We start from the raw sequence: 22,091 nt of genomic DNA on the forward strand, positions 1-22,091 counted from the left end.
ACACCCCACCCCCACGGATCTTCCCGGACGCTACTGTTCTGTCGATGCATGACAAACCCTGTGTATTATCCATGTCCTTGTTTATTCACTCACCACCGTAGTCTTGTCAATGTGCCTGTCTGGTGACCTCGATAACAACGTGTTTTCCTCTTCCGAGTGTCGGGGATTAGGGTCTGCTCTGAGGTGAGCGCAGTATGTCCTGTGCCGAAGACTAATTTATTTAACCTTTAATCAACTAGGCAAATCAGTTAAGAACAAATTCTTATTTACAATGACAGCCTACCCCGGCCGTACCCGGACGATGCTGGGCCAACTGTGCGCCGCCCTATGGGACTCCCAATCACGGCCGGATGTGATTCAGCCTGGATTCAAACTAGGGACTGCCTCTTGCACTTAAATGCAGTGCCTTAGACCGCTGCGCCACTCATTGAAGTAGAAGTCTTCGTCCAGATTGAGGTGAGTGATTGCTGTTCTGATGTCCAGAATCTTTTTTCAGTCATAGGAAATGGCAGAAACCTCATGAACAAAAAAAAGGAAGATCAGCGCAAACTAAATAACAAAATTGGTTAGGAGCCCGATAATTGCGGCTATGCATCCAAGAGCCATCTTTATACAACAATTAGCAGGTTAGCATTTATTGAGATGACTCATGTACTGGATGCAGCTATGCAGAGTGGTCACAAGCTGCATAGCCACAAAGTCATAAAATCAGATTTTAAATCTAACCTTAACCACCTTAAATTAAGTTCAGAAAGCACATTTTCGTTTTCATGAAGTTTTACAATATAGCAATTTTTTTACTTTGCAGCTGGTCCGTCGAGCAGAAACTGCTCATTTCTGCCTCCAGGGAAAGACTCATGACAATAAATGACAAACTGAACTAAATGATTCCTTCTTCGTATGATTTTAAAATAATACATTCAAGGACATACATTTGGTGTATTAGAAGCAACTTTTGGTAACATGATTGTCTTTCAAACATTTCTTTTATTTACACAAAGATTGACCACGAAGATCACCTTTTTTAATTCACTATAATATGGGATCTTGTTTTGTTCTAAAGATGCCTGCAGTACCTGCGGTTGGCCTTGAACCTCCGTGGTTTCAATGAGAGGGCAGTCGCTTTCCCCTGACACAGACACGACACACATTTTACTATCCTAGTGAGGACCAAACAACTGATTCACATTCAAAATCCTATTTTCCCTAATCCCTAACCATAATCCTAATCTTAGCTCCTAAACCTAATTCTAACCCTAACTCCTAAGCCTAAAATAGCCTGTTTCCTTGTGGGTACCAGTGAAATGTTCCCACTTGTCACACACACACACACAGTTTCTAAAACATTTCTGTGCACAAGAAGCATCATGGAGAATTGATATAGAACAATAGGCTCAAAAGACAAAAGGACAAATAGATAATATTTACTTAGGGTTTAATTAAAAGCCAGGTGAAACATTAAAATACTGAAACGGCAAAAAAATTATATTTTGTTTCCTTTTTGTTTTCTTTTTTTACAAATCAGTGGTTAAAAAATATTACAAAGGATTATTCAAAACATTTTTGCAAAAGCAGCAAAACATTCTGATTGTTGTCTTTAAAAAAAGCCCTTAATATTGTGTGTACGTGGTGTTGTGTGTGTCTGTGTGCTTTTTCAGTTTCAGAAACATTAACACAAGCAGTTAATACCAATATTCATTTGAAATGCGAAGAGGGAAACAGAAGTGCATATTAATACTATGTATAAGTCACAATGAAAATGTCACAGAGCAGAGATACACCTACAACCTACCAAGGCTTCTGTCCCTCCCAGCTCTCTCCGTCCTGGGCTAATGACGCATTCATGTGCTAATTGGAACTATTAAAACTCTAAAAAATGTGTGACTTGCTAACTGCTGGTGGTTATACACGTGCCCTGTTCAAGAAGTTAGCAAGTCGGAAATTTCGGAGTTTCCGAGTTCCTGACTAGCGAGTGATCGCGGCGTAACACACAGTTTTGGGTCAAACAAGTGGAGATCAGGTTTACAAAATTAACTGGAGAGTATCGTTGCAGCAGAGGAGCAGTTGTGCCATTTTGTAGACACTGGTAGAAAAGGTAGACACTGTAGTGCTCAACTTCACATTTTGTGGTACTGTCTCCCTTCTTTATTGGTGGTACTCCCCGCCCCTACACCGTGGGACGGTTCACTACATCTCTAATGAATAGCCCAGTTCTACACTAGTGCCATCTCTGCCACAAGGAGAGAGAGAGAGAGAGAGAGAGGGGAAGAGAGAGGAAGAGAGAGGAAGAGAGAAAGAAAGAGAGAAAGAGAGAGAGAGAGGCAGAGAGAGAGAGAGCGAGAGAGAGAGAGAGAGAGAGAGCAGGAGCGAGAGTTGGGTTGAAGCCATTTGTGACTGCCGAGGCAAGCTGGTAAAACTGGGTTTAATAATCCATTAGTACACACATGGTGTAAACTTAAGGCTACATAATAGACAGAAAGGACATGCCTTGACAGACTGCCAAGTGCAAAAGATCAGTTTGTTCATGGATCTGAAATCTGTTGGTTCTCAATGTTTTCTCAACAATTTAGTATCTACAGCCTGGCTTGGTTTGGACGATGTGACGACAAGGTTTGGGTGACATATTTGTAAAGCTCCAAGTCAGGGGCCTTATGCACTGTGTACCCCACAGCTACTGTAGACTACTGTAGGCCTCAACAACATAGGCCCTTTGGTACACAGCATAGGATGGCGGAATCATTGGTCAATCCACAGGCACTAAGAGACAAGGAGGAAACCCGCCTGGTCCAATGTGTGTGCACATGTGTTTTTAGCCTGCATGGTGGGTGCTAACCTGAACCCAGAAGGCATTGGTTTAGAGGCCCCTCCTCATATGTACAGTAAGCCTATAGAGTACCATGGTATGAGTCATTATCGTTTTTCCACCATTCATTTTTACCATAGGAGATTTTAGAAACACCTCAAATAAGGGCTGTGTTTCGTGTAAATCTCTCTAGGACAAGGTGACTTTTATCAAAATATTTGCCTGTATTTAAAAAATGAAATGCTAATTAGAGGCTAATGTGGCTATCATAAAGAACTACAAATGCTTTGATGATCTGGGCGAGACTGCCGAATCGAGGCAAAGGTAAGAATATCTGGATTAACTATCTAATGTTAGCTAAATGTAGTTATGAAAAGCGTCAACATTTATATAAATTGACAATTATGTAAACGGTCTTGTGCATGTTTTAAATTGACACAAAACCAGTTAGCAAAGGTGTCAGTTACAGATGACGGGCATGAGCTTGCAGGGATTTGTAGTCTTTCATGATGTCTACTTTGATGCTAATTAGAATGTTCAAATCTGAAAGTAAATAGAGCTAAATATAGTGATCCAATTTATTTTAAGTGTTTCTAAAATTCCCTAACAGAAAAATGAATGGTGGAAAAAACGATCGGAACCATTTCCCTGTTTGACCGCTAGAGGCTCGACAAGAGGGCGCCAGCATGAGGTCATATCAAAAGGCACAGGAGACGCCAGACCAGGGGCAAACAACAACAACAACAAGGGGTTCTCTGTCAATAAGCGGCACGGTCGAAAATATTCTTCAAATTCTCAGCAATACTCATGTTTTCTTTGGACAATACTACACTCTTGAGCTGATGCAAAATTAAGGTGATGTGAAAGTGACATCAAAAGAGTATGGACTTAATGTGACGTTTCAAATCACAGGTACAGAAATGGGCCAATAGGGGGCAATGTGGGTCAACTATTGACGGCTGTTCAAAGCCAAAGATCCACTTCGTAATTTGTTTCCCTGTGTATACATGCATTTCAGCCCAATCAAAACATTCCTCTCACTGTAGCTCCCAAGGCTGCCCGATTTATAAATAGGACATTCCCAAGGTGTATGAATTCATATAGCGTTAGAACGTGAGCACAACCTACCACAACTGTACCAGCACACTGGGGAAACCATGGTCCCACACCTGGTAAAATACTGCTTTAACACTGTACAAGAAGCAACACATCTTGCTAACGTCAATAACCATTGTCATTAGTTACTGACATGTACACACATTCCTGTGTACCCTCAATGTCATGATGAGATCCCCAATGACGTTACATTTAGGCTGTACTCAAGCCAACTGAACGTATGAGGATAATATTATATACAATTACAATAGTATGACTGACTTGAGAGGCTTCACACATAATGGACAGAGGCTTTCATTTCAGTCACTAATACTACGCTACTACAGCTGAGCCCGGGTTGCCTTTGTATGTGAGCATGACGAGATAGATACACACTCAGTCAAAGCCCTAGAAAGCCACATGGACAGTTGAAGGGAGAAAGGAAGATCCCATGCTACAAAATATCACATTTTTAAAACAACCCGGTTAAAGAATTGTCCATGCCAAGCACAAAAAAGTCAGAGCTAAAAAGACCACAAAAGGAAGGAAAGTGCAACCCGATGCTGAAAAACTGAGAAAGGTGCATTTACAAAACCAAAATTAGGCCATGATGCAAAAATAATAACCACATCCCACAAGTGTTGAACAGCATTCACACAAGGCAACCAGTATTCTCAAGCGTTCGCATCCCCTAGATCACAGGTGTCTAAACCTTGGTCTCTAGGGCATTACAGAGGGTAATCGGCTAGTTTGTAGACTAAATCAGTTTCCCAAACCGAAACAGACTAAGAGAACTTACAATACTAACAGCCCCTTCGCCTACTAACTTAAGGCCTGTGTTTCCACTGACCACCCGAAGACCCAGAAACTCTCCGGGAGTAGCGCTGGGGTCTGCAGCCCCAGAGGGAGACTCAGACGTGGGAGGAAGGCGAGGGAGAGGCCTGCCTCTCTGGCCTGGTTGAGTGGGTGAGACTGGGTGTATAAGCATTAACCAGAGACTGAATCAATCAGCTCTACTATTATCCTTTGTAGAACCTGTCTGCAACTGTATACCACTACCTTACACTGTACATTTTGAGTATACTCCGATTCCTAATAGTGGATGTGCACTTCCATGAGGGAAGGCTTTGTAGGGCATGTCTACCATTAGTAAGACAACTTTAATAGCTCATCCTTGGGGCACTGAAAGGGGACATGGAAGTCAAATAGCTCTATGTTCCTATGTCAACCCCAGATTAATGTTCCAATATCCTAGTCCGAAATAGGGGCGCAAGGACTATTTCAGTGTTCCAATTCCAAATATGCAGGTTTGCAGTTTTTTTGGGGGGTAAAAATCAGCCCAATTCTCACTTGGGTCTCATGAGATCCTATCGCATAGCTATTTCAGTAGCTGTTGATGACTAGAACACGCATCCCGTGAAGAAAAGATTAAAAAAAAAAAAAGTTTCACGCCATCCATCTATCTCCCACAGTCACCTGGGTAAAGGCGGGGGTGGAAATCTCAAACCCACAAATAGAACGAAGGTGGTAAAGAGAAACATGTTACAAAGTCTTCTTTTTTTCCACACAACTACCACTTTTGTGCAAAAAGAAGGCAATTAAAATACAGTAATAATGCCTTGTTAGTTATTGTTTTCTTCTTCTTCCAACTTGCCTGTTGTAATACAATGTCTTGGATTCATTAAGATCTTGACGGTGCCGTGGGTTATTAAGATGTTCTCAGCAGCCCAAAATCCAACTCCATAGCACTCAACTAAAAGACAGTACTACACATTCCCTTTGTTGACAAAATGATTGAAGCAGCACACTCCCTCACAACGAAAACAGAACTGCACTCTGCAGCGCAAGAAATCAAAAAAAGCAAGTGAAACATTTGGTCTAGCGCGGCATTGAAAACGACAGAATGCCGTCAAATAAATGGAAAGATTCAACTTCAAAGCTCATACTGAAAAGACCAACATTGAAATTCATAATACTATGAATATATTCACTAACGTTAATGTGTATTAGACACCTTTTAATAAGAAAAAAAATAACCCTAGTGCAGCACATCTGAATGTAACACTATATGGGTAGATTGAAAGGTTTCCGTATATTAACACTGATGAAGGGCTGAGCAGACATAAACCCCCCAAAATAGTGGACCGAAAAGACAGGTACAAGTGTAAATGTGAGTGTGTATGTATGTATGTTTAAGTGTGTGTGTGTCATAAACATACTGTCTTTTTAGTGGACATCCTGAGCGCCATTTTCAATTCCAGCTAAAGGAGTGGAAGTCCTGCAGTGGCACCTGGGTTTTACCTGACATTGCAGCTTTATAAAAACATACTGAGAGGGGGGGGGGGGGTCAAAAAGTTGATCTTCCTCTATTCCTTATTCCCTTCCTCCCCACATTTGCCATGTTATGGAGGAGGCAAGAAGAGGAAGGCAAGGAGACAGGAGGGAGGGAACATGTCAGCCTCATTTTTTTGGTATAATACATGTGCTTTCAACACTCAGTGAGGACAAAAGACTACAGTTGACTTTCAAATACAGCTGTAATAAAATAAAGTTAAAAGACACTAGAATTAAGGATATATGCAGGCAGGGGAGAAAACTCCTGTTTGCTCCTGGTGAGGGTTGATGATGGAACCCTGAGCAGTGCTGCCCCCTGTGGTACGGGGGAGTTAAGGCAGGCTGGCTGAGGGGCACCCTAGTGGTCAATTAAGACAGAGCAAGAAGAAATCTGTTCAGTTCGGCTTCTTACACCCTCCCATGGCAGTGGTATAAAATAGCCCTCTGATCCAGAAATGCTATCAAGTGTTCACTTTGAATGTCATTGAGGGGGATTTGTTCAGCACTGTTGGCCTCTCCTCTTGGTGTTATGTGGGGGATCACGATGGGTGCTTGAATCACAAACCACCACCTTTGCTTGAGCAGGTACCTCAACCCAGACTAACCACCTCTACTGCCTCTCCCTTGCACAGCTGATTCTAGAACAGAACCTCCAACACGGAGCTTCACTGGGATGAAACCCGGGAGAAAACAAAATGGTGTCAAACCTGTCCAAAGTGGATGACAAAGTCTGTGGAAGAGAAGTCAGACAGGCATAGGTGGTGGTCAGAGACTCTGAGGCAAAACACCCAACTCTGGGATGGGCTCTACTCTAATTTCAAATCCCTAAGCGAAATAAAACCAAACAAAGCATCCTTCCATGTGTTGAAGCAGAGCTGGCGCCCCCTGGCTTCTGGTCTTGTCCAGTGTGCTAACAGTCTAATAGACGTGAAGGCAGAGGTAACCTCCCCATAGGGGAGTCTTAGCAGTGGTCTGTGGAATGGTCTTTAGATTCTGTGTGACTGAGGGGCAGAGAGAGAGAGCCCTTTTGTTCCCAGTCTCGTCACCCCCAGGCTGGTGGGTGGATCTCAGGGGGAGGAGGCAGGACTGGACTGGTCACTGAGGCCCAGCTAGGTGAGACCATCTTGGGCACAGAGAACTGGACTGGTCACTGAGCCTCCCCCCAATACACAATCGTACAGAAGGGAGACTTGGCTCTCCCGTCATGGAGAGGTGGTAGACTCATAGCTGGCTCCCTCAGTCTGGGGTGAGAGGTCAGAAGCAGGAGGGGTCATGGAGGGGTGACAGCCTCAGGAGACATGGGGCGAGGAGGACGGGTGTCTCGAGAAGCACCAGCCTCTCTTGGTGCGCAGCTTGCGTAGGATCTCCTCCTCGCGCTCGCGCTCCTTCTGAGAGCGCAGGTAGCGGTCCTCCTCCTTCAGGAACCACACCGGAGGCCACCGCTGCTTCTCAAAGTGCCTCTGGTTCTCTACAAACAGAGAGAGGGGGGGGGAGAACATAAGAGATGCATAAACAGACATAGAAAGAAAGCGTGAATACAAGGGACCAAAAAGTAACGTTAGAAACAAGTGAGAGATGGGGAGCGAAGTTGGGGATCGGAGGTGGGACTGGAGGTACAAAAGAGATGAAAAATGTAGAACAGAGCGGATGAGGAGACACACACAGACGTAGAGAAGAGAAAGGGAATGCGGTCTGTACCTGGAGACATGACCTTCATGTCTTTAGGGAACTTGCGACAGACGCTGTTGTAGTTGGTGCAGATGTGATGGAGACACCAGGCAGACAGCTGCTTGGCATTGTGGAACTGCAAGGGATGAATGAATAGGTGATCAGTCCATCAAAAAGGTCCAATGGAAAAAAAAGACCTCAAACTTTCTTACTTTACAAATAAGAAAGATGAACTTGAATGGGAAGTGGACAAATGACTTTTAAAGATGAATGTCACCTGCCATTGTAGAACAAAGTTTTCTATAGTTGGGTATCTGATATAGGCCTGAGCTATAGGGTGGTCCGATCCTTCTTGGATATCAATTAGAATGTTCTCTCCAGTGAAATAGTATTTTCCTAACAACAGAATGTAGTATGTGTATTACAGTAACAGTGTCATCAGTACAACTGTCATTCAGAGTATACGGTACGTGTAAAGACTCACCTGAGCCAACTCCAGGTAAGCCAGCACCTGTCCGTCGATGTCCACTCCCTTCATCGCCCACTGGAGCAGCTCATTCACAGCATGCTGCTCTGTGAGGGCAACAAGGCGTGGCAGACACAGCCGGTTGGATAGGACGATAAGCTCAATAGGCTCCAGATCAGGACAGGGTGAAAGCAGTCCACAGTACATGAACTCCAACACTGCACGCATACAGGAGCTACTGGTGTCAGGGATGGACACCTGGAGGAGGGGGAGAGAAAGTTGGATAGAGAGATTCAAATTTTGTGAATTAGAAAATAATAATACTATGTCTTCTAAACTCAGCAAAAAAAGAAACGTGCTCTCACCGTCAAATGCGTTTATTTTCAGCAAACTTAACATGTGTAAATATTTGTATGAACATAACAAGATTCAACAATTGAGACATAAACTGAACAAGTTCCACAGACATGTGACTAACAGAAATGTAATAATGTGTCCCTGAACAAAGGGGGGGTCAAAATCAAAAGTAACAGTCAGTATCTGGTGTGGCCATCAGCTGCATTAAGTACTGCAGTGCATCTCCTCCTCATGGACTGCACCAGATTTGCTAGTTCTTGCTGCGAGATGTTACCCCACTCTTCCTCCAAGGCACCTGCAAGTTCCCTGACTTTTCTGGGGTGAATGGCCCTAGTCCTCACCCTCCGATCCAAATGGTCCCAGACGTGCTTAATGGGATTGAGATCGGGGCTCTTCGCTGGCCATGGCAGATCACTGACATGACACACTGACACTGACCAGCAGTATGGCTGGTGGCATTGTCATGCTGGAGGGTCATGTCAGGATGAGTCTGCAGGAAGGGTACCACATGAGGGAGGAGGATGTCTTCCATGTAACGCACAGCGTTGAGATTGCCTGCAATGACAACAAGCTCAGTCCGATGATGCTGTGACACACCGCACTAGACCATGAAGGACCCTCCACCTCCAAATCACCCCTGGTGAGATAAAACCGCGACTCGTCAGTGAAGAGCACTTTTTGCCAGTTCTGTCTGGTCCAGCGACGGTATGTTTGTGCCCAAAGGCGACGTTGTTGCCGGTGACGTCTGGTGAGGACCTGCCTTACAACAGGCCTACAAGCCAAGCCCTCAGTCCAGCCTCTCTCCGTCTACTGTGGACAGTCTGAGCACTGATGGAGGGATTGTACGTTCCTGGTGTAACTCGGGCAGTTGTTGTTGCCATCCTGTAGCTGTCCCGCAGGTGTGCTGTTCGGATGCACCGATCCTATGCAGGTGGTGTTACACGTGGTCTGCCACTGCGAGGACGATCAGCTGTCCTTCCTGTCTCCCTGTAGCGCTATCTTAGGCATCTCACGGTACGGACATTGAAATGTGTTGCCCTGGCCACATCTGCAGTCCTCATACCTCCTTGCAGCATGCCTAAGGCATGTTCATGCAGATGAGCAGGGACCCTGGGCATCTTTCATTTGGTGTTTTTCAGTGTCAGTAGAAAGGCCTCTTTAGTGTCCTAAGATTTCATAACTGTGAACTTAATTGCCTACTGTCTGTAAGCTGTTAGTGTCTTAACGAGCGTTCCACTGGTGCATGTTCATTAATTGTTTATGGTTCATTGAACAAGCATGGGAAACAGTGTTTAAACCCTTCACAATGAAGATCTGTGAAGTTATTTGGATTTTTACAAATTATCTTTGAAAGACATGATCCTGAAAAAGCGCAGTTTATTCCTGAGTTGAGTAGTTGTTTAAGTGATAATGCCAGAGAAGCCGGTGTTTGTCGGATATATTGGCACGGGTGTTGTTAAGCCCGAGACGAAGTTCGGGTACAAATTTGTTTACATCCCTGTTATTGTGTATTTCTCCTTCGCCAAGATATTCCATCCAGTTGACAGGTGTGACATATCAAGAAGCTGATTAAACAGCATGATCATTACAAAGGTGCACCTTGTGCTGGGGACAATAAAAGGTCACTCTAAAATGTGCAGTTTTGTCACACAACAATACCACAGATGCCTCAAGTTCTGGTCACTGAAGGAATGTCCACCAGAACTGTTGCCAGAGAATTGAATGTTCATTTCTCTACAATAATGTTTTAAAAAAATAGAATTTGGCAGTATGTCCAATCGGCTTCACAACCGCAGACCACATGTAATCACACCAGCCCAGGACCTCCACATCTAGCTTCTTTACCTGTGGGATCATCTGAGACCAGCCACCCGGACAGTTGATGAAACTGAAGAGTATTTTGGTCTGGAATAAAGCCCTTTTGTAAGGAAAAACTCCTTCCGATTGGCTCATGTGAAATCCATAGATTAGGGCCTATTAAATGTATTTCAATTGACATATTTCCTTATATGAACTGCAACTCAGAAAAATCGTTGAGATTGTTGCATGTTGCATTTATATTTTTGTTCAGTATAGACTGATATATAGTCCTATACTGTATATAGATGTCCTAGCCTACCTATTTCAGGTAATACATTCAATGCAGTATTGGCCTTATATTTAGCTAATTCATGATTGGTTATGATTAATAAGCCTATAACGTATAACCTCTGTCTCTTGCACAATACACAAGCACCTGTGCTCTGCTGACCTCTCCTTATAAAAAATGCTCCTTAGCTCTTGGAGTCCCCTGCAGGAAAAGCTAGACTAGAATAGCTTATGGGACATCATTTTTTTTTGTTGCATTTCTTATACTAAGACTATTCCAAGGGACGCAAGCTCTTTTTTTGCTGTATGTTAAATAGAGTAGCCCAATAGAACTCATGGATAGTTCGAAAGAAGAACGAACGCACGATGGCAGTGGGCTATAGCAGTTATTTATTCAGACCCATAACCATTCAATCTTCGCGAAGAGAAGTGAAAGACTTCTGCATCTAATTCAAGTACTATATTATAAGAATGTCATTAGAATGGTGAAGACAAGGACAACAAAACATATTCCATTTAACTGTTGAAAGCGAGGAAGGAAAGAAGCAACAAGAGGGAGAAAGAGGAGGTAGGCTAATAGCATTAGGGGAAACATTATAAATAGGTATATATGCGTCAACCTGCTAATTATACAAATTATATTTCAAAATTAAAATCAAATTCAATAGCCTATACTTGTAACTTTGTAGGCTGCATGTGCTGAACCAGAATCGCATGTTTTCTGCCTTATCATGGTTTGAACAACGTGCGAAATTCCAATCCATACAATACAGTATAATACAGTTCACACTCAAAAATATTAGCCTACTGGAGAAAGTTTCATGTATTTACCCAGGAGAGATAGCCACATCTATGGGATTTTATGTTTTTCTGTCGTACGTAATATGCAGTAGCCTACATCATCTACAGTGCATTCGGAAAGTATTCAGTCCCCTTCACTTTTTCCACATTTTGTTACTGTTACAGCCTTATTCTAGAAGGATTACATTTTTTCCCCACCTCAATCTACACATATTACCCCATAATGACAAAACAGAAAGATTATTTTTTTGCAGATGTAATAAACTGAAAAATGATAATTACAGATGTCCATCACTGGGATGGGGCCAGATTTCCTCCAGACGTCACACTTGGCATTCAGGCCAAAGAGTTCAACCTTGCTTTCACCAGACCAGAGAATCTTGTTTCTTATGATCTGAGTCTTTAGGTGCCTTTTGACAAACTCAAAGCAGGCTGTCATCTGCCTTTTACTAAAGAGTGGATTCTGTTTGGCCACTCTACCATAAAGGCCTGATTGGTGGAGTGCTGCAGAGATGGTTGTCCTTCTGGAAGGTTCTCCCTTCTACGCAGAGAAATCTGCGGCTCTGTCAGAGTGACCATCGGGTTATTGGCCACCTCTCTGACCAAGGCCCTTCTCCCCTGATTTCTCACGGTGGTTCCAAACTTCTTCCATAAGAATGAGGGAGGCCACGGTGTTCTTGGGAACCTTCAATGCTGCAGAAATGTTTTGATACCTTTCTCCAGATCTCTGCCTCGACACAATCTATGGACAACTCCTTCGACCTCATGGCTTGGTTTTTGCTCTGACATGCACTGTCAACTGTGGGTCCTTATATAGACAGGTGTGTGCCTTTCCTAATCATGTCCAGTCAATTTAATTGACCACAGGTGGACTCCAATCAAGTCGTAGAAACATCTCAAGGATTTTAAGTCTCATAGCAAAGGGTCTGATTACTTATGTAAATAAGATATGTTTAAACATTTTAATACATTTGCAAAAATGTCTACAAACCTGTTTTTGGTTATGGGGAATTATGTGTGGGCTCTGTACTGCATTTAGTCTTTTTTGGGCTTGGGCTTATTAATGTAGGGCTCATAAAATGTATTTAATATAGGTCTCATCAGGCTCAGGTAGCATCAGGTTAGATTTTTTAATGCTCTAATCAAATCCAGACATATTTACATGCTTTAATGCTTTTGAATGACACTTCCTGTTTTGGCGGGAAATAACGGGTTCCCTGGGTGAAAAGTGATTTGTTCTCCGGATGGAACATTTGTAAAATACCGGGAAAATATTAAACTCTAACACCAACCTTCAATGTAAGGGCATGGGTGGGTGGATCACGTAAGTAAAGTGATGTCAGAGTGATGTCACAGGAAGTAGCGTGGGGGAATGGGGTTGTGCAAGGTGAAGGGCAGTCCGTCTCCAGGCGAGTAGAACCTTTTGATCCTGCCAGAGATGAAAGCTCCGGGCCCGCCAGGGAGGCGTTGACGCTAGCTAGCACTGTGGCTAAGGGTAACAGCCTCAAAGCACTCCAGAATAACCCCACTCGGCCAGTCGCTGCACGTGTCACAGAAGGCTTGGATGTCATTGTGGGACCGAGCTTGAAGCAGAGCTGTGGGATGGACTGAGGAGAAAACACCTCTGAATGGACCATTTTACGTAAGCACATCCAAAACGGAGCAGTACACACAAAAAGAAAAGCTAATGCGTCCCCATATTACGGATAAAACAAGTACAAAAGTACAGCTACAGAAAATAAGGTAATATTCGCTCACTGTTTGGTTCTCACTGTGTCCTGCTCCAATAAGATTGTCTGTTGTTGGAGCAGTAGCACACAGGCTGACCAGACCTACCCATACAGGCAGAATGGGCTGGGCTTGAGGTGCAATAGACATGTGGCTGTGTGGTTCTTTGAAGAGTTCGGTTCAGGAAAACAGTTAACCTCTCAGGAACACTGGATCAGTGTTAATTTTGTCAACAATAACCATGGTGAAAAATACTCTTCAACAACCTATTTTTCCTGACTAAAACTATGGCGATAATCAGTCGAAATGCTCTGCAAAAAAAACGATTACAAATCCCTTCTCATTTTAGTTGACGAACATCTAACGAGACGAGAATTCCATGTGAGATCAATGGACCTATAATTTGACATGAAGCTGCTTTTCAACAGTTATGTCCAATCCTAAACATGCATGCAGCATATCATCTCATTGGCAGAATTGACATCTTTCAGTTGCACGGTCAGATTGAGCTGATCTGCCCAGCCCTCCTCCTACACAGCCCCCAGGTGGTCACTTAAGTCACTCGTCAATCTTTTGAACTGATGCGAAGCCAGGTCCTTTGACTTGTAACTAACCTCAACTATACTTAAAAATATAAAGTGTTGGTCTCATGTTTTCATGAGCTGAAATAAAAAGACCCCAGTAATTTTACATTACACACAAAAAGTATATTTCTCTCAAATTTTGGGGACAAATTGACTTTACATCCCTGTTAGTGAGCATTTCTGGTTTGCCAAGATAATCCATCCGTCATTGAAATTGATGCATGTTGCATTTATATTTTTGTTCAGTATAGAAGCGATGTTAAACCTCTCACTTTCATGTAGGCTATTTTTGCTTTTATCACATCTGAAGTTCTACTTTTCCATGTGCGTTTCTATTCATTAATCTGTGTTTCCTGCTCTCGTGCCGCGGTCCTCGAATGCAAGTTGCGGTTGCCTTATTCTACTGGGGAAAGAATGCTATTTGTTGAATATTAGGAGGACAGTAATAGTTTGGGGGATTTTTGGAAAGCTCAAATTCTACCCTTTAAGGAAACCAACTTATTTACCCCCTTGTTGGTTATGACGGGGAGAAAATCAGAGCTGTTAATTGTACAACCTGTAGCCAAGGCTTTAAGCCTATATGGTTAATTATGGCATTAGTTACAATCAGCTACAATATCAATGTTGCCAGCCAATCTATACGAGGGGAAAGTAGGCCTAATTGGACAAGCCATCTGCCTAAATATTCATTATTTAATAGAAAAAAATACACGGACTATTATGTGACTAAAATGGTTGGGACTAAAACTAGCCAAACATTGCCTAGAGTTTTAGTCGACTGATAATGACTAAAACTAGCCAAACATTGCCTAGAGTTTTAGTCGACTGATAATGACTAAAACTAACAAAGGAAGAAATGACTAAAATGTGACTAAGACTAAAAAGGTATTTTAAGACTAAAACTAAATCTAAAATAGCTGCCAAAATGATCACTGCCCCACTGAAGAAAATTGACGGAGGAGAAGTTCTGTTAAGAAAATACCAGATTCATGAAGACTACTCTATCCTTAGTGCAGTGTATGAGTTGACGTTAGGCCAAGACCCCCCCCCATCTTGAAACTTGTTCAGAACCTGGAGAGGAACCAAGAGCAAACAAAGGCACACTTATTCCCACAGCCACAGTGACGGCCAAGGAGTTTTACAGGGGGCGATTTTGGGAGGGATAGAAACAAAACTGCTGAGACTGCAGATTGCACCATCGGACCATGGTAACCCCCTTCTCTTCATCTACTCCCACCCGCCCTCACACACATGCGCACACACATAGTATACATTTCTAAAAACGTCAGGGAAAATGTATGGAGTAAAAAGTATATTATTTTCTTTAGGAATGTAGTGGAGTAAAAGTAAAAGTTGTCAAAAATTTAAATAGTAAAGAACAGATATATATATATAAAATAAAAAAACTACATGAGTATTTCTAATGTTTTATTTAATTTAACTAGGTAAGTCAGTTAAGAACAAATTCTTATTTACAATGACGGTCTACCCCGGCCAAACCTGGAAGACGCTGGGCCAAATGTGCACTGCCCTATGGGACTCCCAATCACAGCTGGATGTGATGCAGCCTGGATTCGAACCAGGGAAACAGTGACGCCTCATGCACGGAGATACAGTGTCTTAGACCGCTGCGCCACTCATGCGTTTACTCTAAAGTACTTACAACCTCTGATACCAACAACCCCTCGAAGTGCCTTATTGCTATTAAAAACTGGTTATCAACGTAATTAGAGCAGCAAAAATAAATGTTTATAATACATTATAACTGTGCTTCTGATCAAGGTACAATTACATAATTTGTTTTACATGTCATCCTTTCAGCCTAATATGTTGGTCAAACGGTTCTATTAAAAGAACACGACATTTAAAAAAAGTCTCAGAGCAGTCTCAACACCACTATTGAGCAATGCCATGTGGTCTAGCCAGGAGAGGGTTAGAGGTGGGTAGAGCTATGGGAACCACAGGGGTCCTTCCTCAGTCCCAGGGGTGCCCCTCACCTGCCTGTCTCTGTGCCAATTAGGAGAATGTCAGCATGGCAGTGACCCTTTATTATGGAGGAAAGATCAAGGTAGAGACACAGGTGGACGCTCCTGTTCAAAGTTCTCTTACTCAGACAGAGGAGCGGGGGAATGTATGGACACCAGAGACAGGGAGACATAGGGAACGTTATGGGGGCCCAGGGCAATTTAGGGATTTTCCTGTCATTCAGCATCCTTTCCCAACTCACCCTCGTTGGTTTAGGAAGTGATTAGTGGACAGAAAAAAAGGTAATGGAGACAAGTAACTTTAGAGAACACGACAGAGAAAAGGTAGCCGAGGGGGAAAAAAGTTGAAGTAAGCGGTGTCAAAATGTCAAACGGCACGTCGTCAGAAACCAAACCGCCGTTACCACCATGAGAAAGATTTTGAAAGAAAGAGAGCAAGAGGAGCTGGAGAGTGGTGGCAGTAACACCTCCTACCATTATACTTCTGTTGCAAACGTACACTGTCCCTCCCTCCCTCCCTTCACCCCTTCCATCGTGTCTCCTGTCACCGTTAGTCTTGTGTGAGAGGAATGTGACAGGCTTTCACACTCAACTAGTCAGAGATAAGCCACTGGGGCACACACACTCACATGGAAAACCACAGTGGTTATTATAGTTTTGTGATTTTTCTATTAGCTTTCATTTCTATTCGTTTTTTAGATTTTTATTTTAAATTCTGTTGAGTTTCAGTTAGTTTTCAAACTAGATTCACTCATTTTTATTTAGTTTGAGTTTAATAAAATAATTTATATTTCGTTTTGATATTTTTAGTGTTATGGACAGAAAGTAGCCTTGCGTGTGGGAGGCTAGGAGTCATTTATGTGTCGTAGGCCTATAGTTTGTGTTTTTTGGGATGTCACTTCTTGCCACTGGGTGATGGGTCAAGTCATAAGTTTGGTTAGTAAAATATACGAAGAGCTGATCTGGGAGGACCATGAACAATGAGCAGTAGGTACCAGTGTATATGGTTCCACTGCCACAGGTCTGTCCAACAAGTCCAGATGTCGTTAGAAAAGGTTTATTACAGATAATGGTTCTTTAATGGATGACTCATCCTTATTCTGACTGGACATTCTGTAGTGGTTGCTACCAGCCTTAAGCCAGCAACTAAGGTTTCTTATTCCATTTATGGCCCTTCGACTCTCTACAACCTACCCCTATTTTCCAAGTTTAAATTATAAATCAATCTTAAAGTGACTTGGATTTAAAAGGATAATCGTCATTGTCCAACTCAGACTCAGACATTTCTGCCACGCCATTCAAAGCTATGGCCAGCTCTGGAGGTTGAGCAACGCATGCTGTGCCTTGTTGGAGAAGGGGTGATAGAAGCAGGCTGATATGCCCATAAGCGAAACAGTCAGTCCTTTCTTGATCCATCGGTCTACACACAGGGTTATTTTTCATGGCTCTTTCAAGAATCTCATTAACTTCCTGAGTTGCTGTATCCATTTGCAAAACAATCAACTCGTTTACTCTAGCAGTGACAGGACTTTTACATTTGGGATCAAGTGTTTGGTAGAATCTTCTGAAGGCTGGCTAATCTTGTGGACTTGCCAGACTGGATGAATAAATTAACCAGTGCTTCTTCTCTTTTTTAAACTCATTTGAATTAGGTTGTCATGTTTCTGCTCTTTTAATGCAAACTGCTAACGTTGGTTGTCCTGACATCCTGACAGGCTGTCTTACCATGTCTTTATCCTGAAATTGTTTGTATGATTCTTTGTGAGTGCTGTTCAGATGAACTTTGATGAACTCCTTATCAGAAGGGCATTCAAACCAAACTATCCAATCAGGGAGGGGCTTATTGAGTTTATTGTTGGCAGGACCAGAATAGCAGTGTTTTCACAGCACCGCATGAACACGAAGAGTGAGTCTAAAAATATGTGTGAAGGAAGTGAGAGTGGAGTGTGGCGAGTCAACTCAAAGGGAAAGGTGTTAAAGAAGGCACTGTGCTGGCTGATGGCAGACAGATAGAAATCCAGTCTCGCTCAAACGGAGGACAATTTTTTTGTTGTTGCTTTGCTTAGCAGCAAGGCCGTGGAACGACCGTTTTTTCAGGCTCCGCTCTATTCAGGAGGAAAATAACTCAGAGAGGTGGTCAGGGTTGAAAAGAAGAAAGAAGAAGTGAAACTCGACACACTTTGAAACAGAGGCGCAAGATGAGTCACGGTACAGTACACGGTTTGGTCAGAGACTCCAAAGACTCTCCCCATCCCTCTGACAAAGAGGCACGCTTCTCCACGCGCACCCATCGCTCTTACAAAGACGCACGCTTCTCCATGTGCACCCATCGCTCTGACAAAGACACACGCTTCTCCACGCGCACCCATCGCTCTGACAAAGACGCACGCTTCTCCACGCGCACCCATCGCTCTGACAAAGACACACGCTTCTCCACATGCACCCATCACTCTGACAAAGACGCATGCTTCTCCACGCGCACCCATCACTCTGACAAAGACACACGCTTCTCCACGTGCACCCATCACTCTGACAAAGACGCACACTTCTCCACGCACACCCATCACTCTGACAAGTGCTCTCGCCTCCCACGCCCTTTTTCAGAAGTCTCTTTTCAACCTTTCTCTCGTTTTGTTTTCCTTTCACTCGTGGAGTTTCACTTCTTCTTTCTTCTTTTCAACCCTGACCACCTCTTGGAGTTATTTTCCTCCTGAATAGAGAGGAGCCTGAAAAACGGTCATTCCAGGGCTGTGCTGCTAAGCAAAGCAACAACAAAGAATTGAACTCCGTTTGAGCGTCTGTGTTAAGTGCTACATCAAGTGTCTTGCCTCTGCTCCATTGAGGCTGGCTCAGAAAATAGCCAGACATTCACCAGGCAGAATTTTATTTTTTATTTCACCTTTATTTAACCAGGTAGGCTAGTTGAGAACAAGTTCTCATTTACAACTGCGACCTGGCCAAGATAAAGCAAAGCGACACAAACAACAACACAGAGTTACACATGGAATAAACAAACATACAATAGAAAAAAATCTATATACAGTGTGTGCAAATGAGGTAAGATTAGAGAGGTAAGACAATAAATAGGCTATGGTGGCGAAGTAATTACAATTTAGCAATTCAACACTGGAGTGAAAGACGTGCAGGAGATGAATGTGCAAGTAGAGATACTGGGGTGCAAAGGAGAATAAAAATAAATAACAATATGGGAATGAGGTAGTTGGATGAGCTATTTACAGGTGCAATGATCTGTGAGCTGCTCTGACAGCTGATGCTGAAAGTTAGTGAGGGAGATATGAGTCTCCAGCTTCAGTGATTTTTGCAATTCGTTCCAGTAATTGGCAGCAGAGAACTGGAAGGAAATGAGGCCAAAGGACAAATTGGCTTTGGGGGTACCCAGTGAAATATACCTGTTTGAGCGTGTGCTATGGGTGGGTGCTGCTATGGTGACCAGTGAGCTGAGATATGGGGCCAGTGGAGCCAGTGGGTTTGGCAACGAATTTGAAGCGAGGGCAAGCCAACGAGAGCATACAGGTCGCAGTGGTGGGTAGTATATGGGGCTATGGTGACAAAACGGATGGCACTGTGATAGACTAAATCCAATTAGCTGAGTAGAGTGTTGAGGGTATTTTGTAAATGACATCACCGATGTCAAGAATCGGTAGGATAGTCAGTTTTACGAGGGTGTTTGGCAACATGAGTGCACGATGCTTTGTTGCGAAATAGGAGCCAATTCTAGATTTCATTTTGGATTGGAGATGTTTAATGTGAGTCTGGAAGGAGAGTTTACAGTCTAACCAGACACCTAGGTATTTGTAGTTGTCCACAAATTCTAAGTCAGAACCGTCCAGAGTAGTAATGCTGGACGAGCAGGCAGGTGCGGGCAGAGATCGGTTGAAGAGCATGCATTTAGTTTTACTTGCATTTAAGAGCAGTTGGAGGCCACGGAAGAGAGAGCTTGTCTGGAGGTTAGATAACACAGTGTCCAAAGAAGGGCCAGAAGTATACAGAATGGTGTCGTCTACGTAGAGATGGTTCAGCAGCAAGAGCAACATTATTGATGTATACAGAGAAAAGAGTCGGCCCGAGAATTTAACCCTGTGACACCCCCATAGAGACTGCCAGAGGTCCGGACAACAGGCCCTCCGATTTGACACACTGAACTCTATCAGAGAAGTAGTTGGTGAACTAGGCGAGGCAGTCATTTGAGAAACCGAGGCTGTTGAGTCTGCCGATAAGAATGTGGTGATTGACAGAGTCGAAAGTCTTGGCCAGGTCGATGAATACGGCTGCACAGTATTGTCTCTTATCAAGGGCGGTTATGATATCGTTTAGGACCTTGAGAGTGGCTGAGGTGCACCTATGACCAGCTCGGAAACCAGATTGCATAGCGGAGAAGGTACGGTGAAATTCAAAATGGTTGGTGATCTGTTTGTTAACTAGGCTTTCAAAAGACCTTAGAAAGGCAGGGTAGGATAGAAATAGATCTGTAACAGTTTGGGTCTAGAGTGTCTCCCTCTTTGAAGAGGGGGATGACCACGGAAGCTTTCCAATCTTTGGGGATCTCAGACGATACGAAAGAGAGGTTGAACAGGCTAGTAATAGGGGTTGCAACAATTGCAGCAGATAATTTTAGAAAGAGGGTCCAGATTGTCTAGCCCAGCTGATTTGTAGGGGTCCAGATTTCACAACTCTTTCAGAACATCAGCTATCTGGATTTGGGTGAAGGAGAAATGGGGAGGCTTGGGCAAGTTGCTGTGGGGCGCGCAGAGCTGTTGACCGGGGTAGGGGTAGCCAGGTGGAAAGCATGGCCAACCGTAGAAAAATGCTTATTGAAATTCTCAATTATCATTGATTTATCAGTGGTGACAGTGTTTCCTAGCCTCAGTGCAGTGGGCAGCTGGGAGGAGGTGCTCTTATTCTCCATGGACTTTACAGTGTCCCAGAACTTTTTGGAGTTAGTGCTACAGGATGTAAATTTCTGTTTGAAAAAGCTAGCCTTTGCTTTCCTAACTGCCTCTGTATATTGGTTCCTAACTTCCCTGAAAAGTTGCATATTCGATGCTAATGCAGAACGCCACAGGATGTTTTTGTGCTGTTCAAGGACAGTCTTATCTGGAGTGAACCAAGAGCTATATCTGTGCCTGGTTCTACATTTTTGGAATGGGGCACCCTGATGGCGAGGAAAGCACTTTTAATGAATAACCATGCATCCTCTACTGACGGAATGAGGTCAATACTAGAGGTCGACCAATTAATTGGAATGGCCGATTAATTAGGGCCGATTTCAAGTTTTCATAACAATCGGAAATCGATTTGGCCAATTTTTTTTTTTTACACCTTTATTTAACTAGGCAAGTCGGTGAAGAACACATTCTTATTTTCAATGACGGCCCTAGAAACGGTGGGTTAACTGCCTTGTTCAGGGGCAGAACGACAGACTTTTACCTTGTCAGCCCCGGGATTCAATCTTGCAACCTTACAGTTAACTAGTCCAACGCCCTAACCACCTGCCTCTCATTGCACTCCAAGTTGCTAGCTAGCATTAAACTTATCTAATAAAAAAACAATCAATCAATCATAATCACTAGTTAACTACACATTGGTTGATGATATTACAAGTTTATCTAGCGTGTCCTGCATTGCATAATCAATGCAACGCAGGGGGATGATTTAACAAAAGCGCATTTGCAAAAAAAGCACAATCGTTGCACGACTGTACCTAACCATAAACACCAATGCATTTCTAGAAATCAATACACAGAAGTATATATTTTTAAACCTGCATATTTAGCTAAAAGAAATCCAGGTTAGCAGGCAATATTAACCAGGTGAAATTGTGTCACTTCTCTTGCGTTCATTGCACGCAGAGTCAGGGTATATGCAACAGTTTGGGCAGCCTGGCTCATTGCGAACTAATTTACCAGAATTTTACGTAATTATGACATAACATTGAAGGTTGTAGAATGTAACAGGAATATTTAGACTTAGGGATGCAACCAGTTAGATGAAATAACGAAAGGTTCCGTATTTCACTGAAATAATAAACGTTTTGTTTTCGAAATGATAGTTTCCGGATTCGACCATATTAATGACCAAAGGCTCGTATTTCTGTGTGTCATTATGTTATAATTAAGTCTATGATTTGATATTTGATAGAGCAGTCTGACTGAGCGATGGTA

The 22,091-nt window shown here is 43.0% G+C and overlaps 1 protein-coding gene across 6 annotated transcripts in view; it reads right to left on the reverse strand.

The window, feature by feature from the left end:
* Positions 1 to 967: 967 nt before the first annotated feature.
* Positions 968 to 22,091, reverse strand: part of LOC115139719 (rho-related BTB domain-containing protein 2-like) — a 112,062-nt gene continuing 90,938 nt past the window's right edge. For all 6 annotated transcript variants that reach the window (XM_029677413.2, XM_029677416.2, XM_029677415.2 and 3 more), the window contains 3 exons: positions 8,385 to 8,624; positions 7,931 to 8,036; positions 968 to 7,700 (listed from right to left, as the gene is read on the reverse strand). In XM_029677413.2, the coding sequence (XP_029533273.1) occupies positions 7,522 to 7,700; positions 7,931 to 8,036; positions 8,385 to 8,624 (525 nt within the window). In that variant the 3' untranslated portion in view covers positions 968 to 7,521. The remainder of the gene's footprint in view (positions 7,701 to 7,930; positions 8,037 to 8,384; positions 8,625 to 22,091) is intronic.

This window comes from Oncorhynchus nerka, linkage group LG13 (genome assembly GCF_034236695.1).
Source record: "Oncorhynchus nerka isolate Pitt River linkage group LG13, Oner_Uvic_2.0, whole genome shotgun sequence".
Taxonomy (NCBI): domain Eukaryota; kingdom Metazoa; phylum Chordata; class Actinopteri; order Salmoniformes; family Salmonidae; genus Oncorhynchus; species Oncorhynchus nerka.